At 40.7% G+C, this 12,487-nt stretch overlaps 1 protein-coding gene across 1 annotated transcript in view; it reads right to left on the bottom strand.

Annotated features, from left to right (window-relative positions):
* The window catches only part of LOC122941477 (germ cell-specific gene 1-like protein), a 61,326-nt gene that overhangs the window by 10,862 nt on the left and 37,977 nt on the right, over positions 1-12,487 (bottom strand). Inside the window, exon 2 of the mRNA XM_044298783.1 lies at positions 1,115-1,162. Within this exon, the coding sequence (XP_044154718.1) occupies positions 1,115-1,162 (48 nt within the window). The remainder of the gene's footprint in view (positions 1-1,114; positions 1,163-12,487) is intronic.

Raw genomic sequence — 12,487 nt, forward strand, 5'->3', positions numbered from 1 at the left:
CAGTGTGAACAGGGGAAGTGGTACTGCGCAGCCACCATACCTCCTGTACTGCACAGTGTGAACTGGGGAAGTGGTACTGCGCAGCCACCATACCTCCTGTACTGCACAGTGTGAACTGGGGAAGTGGTACTGCGCAGCTGCCATACCTCCTGTACAGCACAGTGTGAACTGGGGAAGTGGTACTGCGCAGCCGCCATACCTCCTGTACTGCACAGTGTGAACTGGGGAAGTGGTACTGTGCATATAGTGCGGCTAATATCCACACTGCCCTGGTTTACCCTGGGTTCAGACCCGAGCGTTCTGAAAGGAGCGCTCTGTATGCGCGATTGTACGGGCGTTTACAATCGCGCATACAGAGACAGGCGAACACACATTGTCGCGCGTTCCCGAATATCTATGTACGGGAACGCGCGACAAAACGCCCCAAAAAAGCTCAAGAACTTGTTTGAGCGTCGGGCGTTTTACAGCACGATCGTACGCGCTGTAAAACGCCCAGGTGAGAACCATTCCCATAGGGAAGCATTGGTTTCTCCTTGTTGAGCGTTTTACAGCGCGTAGGAACGCGCTGTAAAACGCTCAGGTCTGAACTTAGGGTAAGGGCGCCCTCCAGTTAGTATTGGTCGGATGTTGCATACTGAGGAGTGACCACTAGGCGGCAGCACATGACATGTAGAAAGAGGCGTCTCATCTATCAGAGATTTCTTTCCTCAGTCACGTCCAGGTCACTCGTTCTTAATTTCTAACCCTGGGTTCACACCTGAGCGTTCTGAAAGGAGCGCTCTGTATGCGCGATTGTACCGGCGTTTACAATCGCGCATACAGAGACAAGCGAACGCACATTGTCGCGCGTTCCCGAAAGTCTATGTACGGGAACGCGCGACAAAACGCCTCAAAGAAGCTCAAGAACTTTTTTGAGCGTCGGGCGTTTTACAGCGCGATCGTACGCGCTGTAAAACGCCCAGATGAGAACCATTCCCATAGGGAAGCATTGGTTTCTCCTTGATGAGCGTTTTACAGCGCGTAGGAACGCGCTGTAAAACGCTCAGGTGTGAACTTAGGTTTAATAACGTTACCAAAGAAAATATAGGAAAGTCTGAAAAACGCACAAACTCACCTCGATCTGCAGGGGGCGTGAGAGTAATAAAACTTCGACATTTCTCACCTGGAAAAAAAAGATATGAGGAGATTACACAGTAATACAGACAGACAGACATATTGGATAGAACGTTGGTTTGGAGGAATTGCAGCCCTTTCCTCCATACAGAACAGCTTCAGCTCTGCTATGTTGGTGGCTTCAGGATACTATACTTATTGTGACCTAACACTCCAGGACACGGGGCGACCTTGACACGATGTGGCTGATGACTATTTACATAAATGTGATTTGCAAGTAACTCTCAGTTTCCTCTCCTGATCCATCATGGAGACCATTAGTGACACTTCCATCCCAGAAGAGATCTGTGCTATTACACCGATCCATTGGCCCCTGACCCCGCTCGTGATTGAACATGGGACACGCAGTCTCCTTCCTGTCACTGATAATTTACTGGAACTTCCATGGCTCGAGACCTGAATCTTTGATGGAATTTTTTTGTAAACATTTACAGAGTACAATCCAAAAAATTCACAACACGGGCAAGCTATGGCCACAGGATCGAAGGTCCAGAAGGTATAACTAAAAAATTAAAATTATTATATATTTTCTATGGGTCTTTGTCAAAACAAGAGGTTGCTCCTTCTATTTGGAGCACCAATGACCAGAATAAGGCTTCATCGTATGGTGGCTATACTATAAGGAGATCACCTCCATACAGAAGACATCTCCGAATGACCCAGAACTAGTCCCAGAAGAAAACTGTCATGCCAACCTTGACGACCACCACAAACAAGAGGATGACAATGATCAGAAACAATAGGACAACCATCAGCAGAGACAGAGAGACAACCACCGCCACAAACAGGAGGAAGATATCGCCAATGCACAGACTGGAGGAGAACCATAACTACCATAATCAGAAGGAAGACAATCACCAGAAACAGGAGGACAACCATAAGCAGAAACATAGGGCCAATCGATACCACAAACAAGATAAAGGCCACCATCAATAAACAAACAGGAGGAGAACCAAGACCACATAAACAGGAGGATAGCTACCACAAACAGAAGGAACACAATAACCAGAAACAGGAGGACAAAATACACCACAAACAGGATGAAGGCCACCCTCAATACACAGAAAGGAAGACATCCAAGACTACCGTATGCAGGAGAACAACCGCCACAAACAGAAGGAAAACAATAACCAGAAACAGGAGGACAACCATCAGCAGAAACAAAAGAACAACCACCAGAGCACAAATTGGACGACCACCATCATTTCAGACAAGAGGAGAATCACCACTACTGCAAACAGGAAGACAATCACTATCACACTTGGGCTAGCAGCATGCTGTAGTTTTTGTCCGGCCAGTCCCCATTATAGTGAATGGGGCCGGAGTGGACTTCTGGAGGCACACATGGGCAAGTGTTAGTACGGATCCGGCAGGCTGTTCTCCTGCCGGACCCTGCTAGTGCAGGTGTGAAAGTAGTCATCCTCCTGTTTAGGCTATCTCCGGAACCAGGAAGATAACCATCAGCAGATACAGAAGGACAACCACCACAAACAAAAGGACAACCAACACCACTACAGAGAAGAGGACAACAACCACCACCTACAGAAGGACAAGTACCAACATAAACAGGAGGATGACCATCATCACAAAACAGGAGGCCGTCCACACTAGAAACAAAGATCACCAGTACCACCACTAATAGGAAAAGAACTACCACCAAAAACCAGAAGGAAAACCAGCCCCAAAAACTAAAAGAAAATCGCCACCACAAACAGGAGGATAGTGATGAGCGAAAATTAATTTTGGTTGCTTCGCCAATTTTATTTTTTTTTAAAAGGAACTTTGTGACAAATTACTTCATCACGAAGCACATTTCTTTGAAAGTACTAAGTGCAATGACAGGGAGCGGTGCCGCCCCCATCAATGAACCTTTCAGATGCTGCGTTGATGCATGATCGCGGCATCCGATAGTAATAATACAATGTAAAATAAAATTAAAACATTAATAAAATCGTACTTACCCTCATCCGTTTGATTGCGAAGAGCCGGCTGCCGCCCCTTTTGATTGAAGATCATGATCATCATCTCGTCATACGTCAACACGCACAGGATTTCGTGTGATATCTTCAATCAAGATGGCGGCAGCCGACTCTTTGTGCTCAAATGGATGAGGGAAAGTATGATTTTATTTTTTACCACCATTCTGGGAAAATCAACTCATTACCAAGAAGCACAGGGAGATTTGACTTTGCGGCAATTCTCTCAACACTACCGGAGGACAATCACCATCAAAAAGAGGAGTGCAACCACCACCATGATCACAGGGAGAATCATCACAACAACTAGGAGAAAACCACTGAAAAACACCTCTGTAAACAGGAGGCCAACCACCACCACAAACAAGAGAATGGCCAAAAATACCACAAGAAGCAGGAGAACCAATGCCACCATAAAGTGGACAGCTACCACCACCAGAAATAGGAGGAGAACGACTACCACCAGAAAGCAGGAGGACAACCACCACCACAATTGGGAGAGAACCATCACTTCAAAAAGCTGGACCACCCCCACCAGATACAAAAAGGACAACTAGCACTACCACTAATAGGAGAAGAACAAAACCACAAGAAAAAAAACAACACAGGACAACCACCATCACCACTATGAGTGTGCATGTGTTTTTAATGGGCAGAAGGTACTGAGCAGCTGCTAGACTATTCTGTGGCCTGCTTATCTCCCATGAGAAGAATGGATTGGCTATCTTTAAATTCAACATATCCAATCCTTCTTTCCTAAAACTTCTACCACTGGGGAGAGTCAAGTTGCACCCACACTCATTAGATGGTTGTCCAGTTCTGCCGAAACAGGTGGATTCAGCCAATGTTTATGGGGTCTTTTATTCCTGCATGCCCACTACTGTATCTGCCACTCTCCAGACATGACATAGTAGCCAAGGTCAGCACAAGCAGCGATGAGTGGTCAACCCTTCAAGTCTTGTTTCTTGGGGAGCACATTAACTCTATTGATGTGGTTGGACCATTATGCTCCTCTGAAGAGTGACCAAACTTATTTCTACCAGATTTTATTCAAAGGAGAATTGAGGGTTATAGTCTTCATGTCAACAGACAGCGCTGTGATCTTCTCATATCAATCCAGGAGAAGTCAATATGAATACTGTGACCTACACATCCTCAGTAATGATGCCTTCAATATTTCAAGGTTGGCTGCTCCGGTATATTGGACATCTATAATGCATGCTGCCAAGAGATGTGAGCTTCATCGCCGAGGGTTATGAGGATTAGGCCTCAGGAGAAGACAATTATTCTAGCTGCTTTAATATGTGCATTGGGAAAATGAAAATTTAAAATCTCACATTGTTCCGACACAAGGCGTTATAAGAGCTTAATACCCTCACATATAATAAATCTGGAACATCAGGAACAGTCTGAGATTGTGCGTCCGGCTGTAGAGGGGAGATGGGGAGGTCATAGGACATGGGGGCCCTCCTCAAGAGCTGCCGACACCAGCACAATCCTGACAACCTGCAGCCGGTGGGTGGAATAACTCCATCCAACTTCATAATTCACATACATTGTCCACTGGGCAGACGACCACCCTGTAATGAGCCCTCTTTATTATGAAACCCCATATTAGCAGCACAGAGGATTTCAGGAGAGCAGTGTGCTGATCTTGTGGAGATCACAGGATGAGAGTTACATAGTGGAAGGAGCAGGGTCCTCCCAGCAGCACAGAGGATTTCAGGAGATGAGTGTGCTGATCTTGTGGAGGTCACAGGATGAGAGTTACATAGTGGAAGGAGCAGGGTCCTCCCAGCAGCACAGATGATTTCAGGAGAGGAGTGTGCTGATCCTGTGGAGGTCACAGGCTGAGAGTTACATAGTGGAAGGAGCAGGGTCCTCCCAGCAGCACAGAGGATTTCAGGAAAGGAGTGTGCTGACCTTGTGGAGGTCACAGGATTAGAGTTACATAGTGGAAGGAGCAGGGTCCTCCCAGCAGCACAGAGGATTTCAGGAAAGGAGTGTGCTGACCTTGTGGAGGTCACAGGATTAGAGTTACATAGTGGAAGGAGCAGGGTCCTCCCAGCAGCACAGAGGATTTCAGGAGAGGAGTGTGCTGACATTGTGGAGGTCACAGGATGAGAGTTACATAGTGGAAGCAGCAGGGTCCTCCCAGCAGCACAGAGGATTTCAGGAGAGGAGTGATGAGGACTGAGACTCGGAGATGTAAACAGGAGGAGAGGAGGACGGGCCGTCTGCCAGCTGTAGGTACATTCAGATCTTGGACGTCTCTCGTCTCAGCTGCCGCTCTGTCCACCTCGCAGGAATTGCTGAGCGGCTATGCACTTGGCACCAGTTCCCGCTGCCTCATCCAAAACCTGCGCTCGCTGTTTTGTCAGGATACTTCCTGGGGATCCGGCTCAATTAAATCTAATTATCTGTTTTTTCTTCGCTTGCCTTCTCTTAAAGGGACAGTGCTCTCAGTATTAATGGGGCAGAAAACTTCCCTTAGTCAAAGAGAACATGTCAAAGAAGGGGAACCGCCCGAGCATCTCCAAAGGCTGCCCCTTGGGGACATGAGAATACCTTCATACATAAGCCCCTCCCATCTGAGAGCCCTCAACTAATCAGGAGAGCCCAGAGGAGTCACATGACAGCTCTTGAAGACGCCAACAGGCGGACCGCTGTTACTAAACCTTCAGATCACGGTGGGCTTGTTTGTGGACATTATATTTGGGAAGCTTTCATACAGATTACACTTTAGGATCCACTTTTGACCTGATCTGACCCTAGAGGATGTTTCCCTTTAAGGGGTGTAGGGTCCAGGCACACTGTCTATAAGGGTCAGAGCATGAGGATTTCAGCTCTGGAGGCTCTAGGCTTATACAGTGAGGAATAATGTATTTCTGGGCAGTAACACATTGGGCACATGCATCCTCGGCAGCTGATCCTATTAATATATATATATATATAAATAAAAAATACTTTACTTAATCAGCTCAATTTTCGGGGGAAAAAACTCAGCAAAGGCTCAAAATCCCAGAAAATTGGACCGACATCCAGTGCCCGCGCCCCATCCAGCCTCATTCATTAATTCCGGCATTCATTCACTGCCGTACACAAAAGATCAAAAGATTTGTGTCCGGGGAAGAAGCCCCAGTCCTAATCACAACCAGTAACCCCTGATACCCCGGAAATCTCCGGAAAAACCAGCAGGAATACAGGATACGGCAGAGAGGAATCACCCGCTCCAGGGAGGAAGGGGTTAAACCCATGTGGTTGTTATGGAGACTGGAGATGGATGCTGCCCGCGAAAATATGGAAATATAGTGACCATATTATATAGACCCCTCATCACATTTATACTTATATACAGGAGATACCCAGGTTATACCAGCATGCTCCATAACTCTATATACAAGAAGATGTATAACTTATACCAGCTGTACATATATAATTATATACAGGAGATGCCCAGGTTATACCAACATGCTCCATATCACTATATACAAGAAGATGTATAACTTATACCAGCTGTACATATATAATTATATACAGGAGATGCCCAGGTTATACCAGCATGTACATATAATTATATACAGAGAGTATACCAGTTATACCAGCTGTACATATATAATTATATACAGGAGATGCCCAGGTTATACCAGCATGCTCCATATCACTGTATACAAGAAGGTATATAACTTATACCAGCTGTACATATATAATTATATACAGGAGATACCCAGGTTATACCAGCATGCTCCATATCACTATATACAAGAAGATGTATAACTTATACCAGCTGTACATATATAATTATATACAGGAGATGCCCAGGTTATACCAGCATGCTCCATATCACTATATACAAGAAGATGTATAACTTATACCAGCTGTACATATATAATTATATACAGGAGATGCCCAGGTTATACCAGCATGCTCCATATCACTATATACAAGAAGATGTATAACTTATACCAGCTGTACATATATAATTATATACAGGAGATGCCCAGGTTATACCAGCATGCTCCATATCACTATATACAAGAAGATGTATAACTTATACCAGCTGTACATATATAATTATATACAGGAGATGCCCAGGTTATACCAGCATGCTCCATATCACTATATACAAGAAGATGTATAACTTATACCAGCTGTACATATATAATTATATACAGGAGATGCCCAGGTTATACCAGCATGCTCCATATCACTATATACAAGAAGATGTATAACTTATACCAGCTGTACATATATAATTATATACAGGAGATGCCCAGGTTATACCAGCATGCTCCATATCACTATATACAAGAAGATGTATAACTTATACCAGCGTACATATATAATTATATACAGGAGATGCCCAGGTTATACCAGCATGCTCCATATCACTATATACAAGAAGATGTATAACTTATACCAGCTGTACATATATAACTATATACAGGAGATGCCTAGGTTATACCAGCATGCTCCATATCACTATATACAAGAAGATGTATAACTTATACCAGCTGTACATATATAATTATATACAGGAGATGCCCAGGTTATACCAGCATGCTCCATATCACTATATACAAGAAGATGTATAACTTATACCAGCTGTACATATATAATTATATACAGGAGATGCCCAGGTTATACCAGCATGGTCCATATCACTATATACAAGAAGATGTATAACTTATACCAGCTGTACATATATAATTATATACAGGAGATACCCAGGTTATACCAGCATGCTCCATATCACTATATACAAGAAGATGTATAACTTATACCAGCTGTACATATATAATTATATACAGGAGATACCCAGGTTATACCAGCTGTACATATATAATTATATACAGGAGATGCCCAGGTTATACCAGCATGCTCCATATCACTGTATACAAGAAGATGTATAACTTATACCAGCTGTACATATATAATTATATACAGGAGATGCCCAGGTTATACCAGCTGTACATATATAATTATATACAGGAGATACCCAGGTTATACCAGCATGCTCCATATCACTATATACAAGAAGATGTATAACTTATACCAGCTGTACATATATAATTATATACAGAAGATGCCTAGGTTATACCGGCATGGTCCATAACACTATATACAAGAAGATGTATAACTTATACCAGCTATACATATATAATTATATACAGGAGATACCCAGGTTATACCAGCATGGTCCATATCACTATATACAAGAAGATGTATAACTTATACCAGCTGTACATATATAATTATATACAGGAGATACCCAGGTTATACCAGCTGTACATATATAATTATATACAGGAGATGCCCAGGTTATACCAGCATGCTCCATATCACTATATACAAGAAGATGTATAACTTATACCAGCTGTACATATATAATTATATACAGGAGATGCCCAGGTTATACCAGCATGCTCCATATCACTATATACAGAAGATGTATAACCTATACCAGCTGTAGATATATAATTATATACAGGAGATTCCCAGGTTATACCAGCATGCTCCATATCACTGTATACAAGAAGAGGTATAACTTATACCAGCTGTACATATATAATTATATACAGGAGATGCCCAGGTTATACCAGCTGTACATATATAATTATATACAGGAGATGCCCAGGTTATACCAGCTGTACATATATAATTATATACAGGAGATGCCCAGGTTATACCAGCATGCTCCATATCACTATATACAAGAAGATGTATAACTTATACCAGCTGTACGTATATAATTATATACAGGAGATGCCCAGGTTATACCAGCTGTACATATATACTTATATACAGGAGATGCCCAGGTTATACCAGCTGTACATATATAATTATATACAGGAGATACCCAGGTTATACCAGCATGGTCCATATCACTATATACAAGAAGATGTATAACTTATACCAGCTGTACATATATAATTATATACAGGAGATGCCCAGGTTATACCAGCTGTACATATATAATTATATACAGGAGATGCCCAGGTTATACCAGCATGGTCCATATTACTATATACAGAAGATATATAACTTATACCAGCTGTACATATATAATTATATACAGGAGATGCCCAGGTTATACCAGCATGGTCCATATCACTATATACAAGAAGATGTATAACTTATACCAACTGTACATATATAATTATATACAGGAGATACCCAGGTTATACCAGCATAGTCAATATCACTATATACAAGAAGATGTATAACTTATACCAGCTGTACATATATAATTATATACAGGAGATGCCCAGGTTATACCAGCATGCTCCATATCACTATATACAAGAAGATGTATACCTTATACCATCTGTACATATATAATTATATACAGGAGATACCCAGGTTATACCAGCATGGTCCATATCACTGTATACAAGAAGATGTATAACTTATACCAGCTGTACATATATAATTATATACAGGAGATACCCAGGTTATACCAGCATGGTCCATATCACTATATACAGAAGATGTATAACTTATACCAGCTGTACATATATAATTATATACAGGAGATACCCAGGTTATACCAGCTGTACATATATAATTATATACAGGAGATACCCAGGTTATACCAGCTGTACATATATAATTATATACAGGAGATACCCAGGTTATACCAGCATGCTCCATATCACTGTATACAAGAAGATGTATAACTTATACCAGCTGTACATATATAATTATATACAGGAGATACCCAGGTTATACCAGCATGCTCCATATCACTGTATACAAGAAGATGTATAACTTATACCAGCTGTACATATATAATTATATACAGGAGATGCCCAGGTTATACCAGCATGGTCCATATCACTATATACAAGAAGATGTATAACTTATACCAGCTGTACATATATAATTATATACAGGAGATACCCAGGTTATACCAGCAGTACATATATAATTATATACAGGAGATGCCCAGGTTATACCAGCATGCTCCATATCACTGTATACAAGAAGATGTATAACTTATACCAGCTGTACATATATAATTATATACAGGAGATGCCCAGGTTATACCAGCATGCTCCATATCACTATATACAAGAAGATGTATAACTTATACCAGCTGTACATATATAATTATATACAGGAGATGCCCAGGTTATACCAGCATGCTCCATATCACTATATACAAGAAGATGTATAACTTATACCAGCTGTACATATATAACTATATACAGGAGATGCCCAGGTTATACCAGCATGCTCCATATCACTATATACAAGAAGATGTATAACTTATACCAGCTGTACATATATAATTATATACAGGAGATGCCCAGGTTATAGCAGCATGCTCCATATCACTATATACAAGAAGATGTATAACTTATACCAGCTGTACATATATAATTATATACAGAAGATACCCAGGTTATAGCAGCATGCTCCATATCACTATATACAAGAAGAGGTATAACTTATACCAGCTGTACATATATAATTATATACAGGAGATGCCCAGGTTATACCAGCATGCTCCATATTACTATATACAAGAAGATGTATAACTTATACCGGCTGTACATATATAATTATATACAGGAGATGCCCAGGTTATACCAGCTGTACATATATAATTATATACAGGAGATGCCCAGGTTATACCAGCATGCTCCATATCACTATATACAAGAAGATGTATAACTTATACCAGCTGTACATATATAATTATATACAGGAGATGCCCAGGTTATACCAGCTGTACATATATAATTATATACAGGAGATACCCAGGTTATACCAGCATGCTCCATATCACTATATACAAGAAGGTGTATAACTTATACCAGCTGTACATATATAATTATATACAGGAGATGCCCAGGTTATACCAGCATGCTCCATATCACTATACAAGAAGATGTATAACTTATACCAGCTGTACATATATAATTATATACAGGAGATGCCCAGGTTATACCAGCATGGTCCATATCACTATATACAAGAAGATGTATAACTTATACCAGCTGTACATATATAATTATATACAGGAGATACCCAGGTTATACCGGCATGCTCCATATCACTATATACAGGAAGATGTATAACTTATACCAGCTGTACATATATAATTATATACAGGAGATGCCCAGGTTATACCAGCTGTACATATATAATTATATACAGGAGATGCCCAGGTTATACCAGCTGTACATATATAATTATATAGAGGAGATGCCCAGGTTATACCAGCTGTACATATATAATTATATACAGGAGATACCCAGGTTATACCAGCATGCTCCATATCACTATATACAAGAAGATATATAACTTATACCAGCTGTACATATATAATTCTATACAGGAGATACCCAGGTTATACCAGCATGGTCCATATCACTATATACAAGAAGATGTATAACTTATACCAGCTGTACATATATAATTATATACAGGAGATGCCCAGGTTATACCAGCATGGTCCATATCACTATATACAAGAAGATGTATAACTTATACCAGCTGTACATATATAATTATATACAGGAGATGCCCAGGTTATACCAGCATGCTCCATATCACTATATACAAGAAGATGTATAACTTATACCAGCTGTACATATATAATTATATACAGGAGATGCCCAGGTTATACCAGCATGCTCCATATCACTGTATACAAGAAGATGTATAACTTATACCAGCTGTACATATATAATTATATACAGGAGATGCCCAGGTTATACCGGCATGCTCCATATCACTATATACAAGAAGATGTATAACTTATACCAGCTGTACATATATAATTATATACAGGAGATGCCCAGGTTATACCAGCTGTACATATAATTATATACAGGAGATACCCAGGTTATACCAGCTGTACATATATTATTATATACAGGAGATACCCAGGTTATACTAGCTGTACATATATAATTATATACAGGAGATGCCCAGGTTATACCAGCATGCTCCATATCACTATATACAAGAAGATGTATAACTTATACCAGCTGCACATATATAATTATATACAGGAGATGCCCAGGTTATACCAGCTGTACATATATAATTATATACAGGAGATACCCAGGTTATACCAGCTGTACATATATTATTATATACAGGAGATACCCAGGTTATACTAGCTGTACATATATAATTATATACAGGAGATGCCCAGGTTATACCAGCATGCTCCATATCACTATATACAAGAAGATGTATAACTTATACCAGCTGTACATATATAATTATATACAGGAGATGCCCAGGTTATACCAGCATGGTCCATATCACTATATACAGGAAAATGTATAACTTATACCAGCTGTACATATATAACTATA

The sequence above is a fragment of the Bufo gargarizans genome, chromosome 6 (genome assembly GCF_014858855.1).
Source record: "Bufo gargarizans isolate SCDJY-AF-19 chromosome 6, ASM1485885v1, whole genome shotgun sequence".
NCBI classification, from domain to species: domain Eukaryota; kingdom Metazoa; phylum Chordata; class Amphibia; order Anura; family Bufonidae; genus Bufo; species Bufo gargarizans.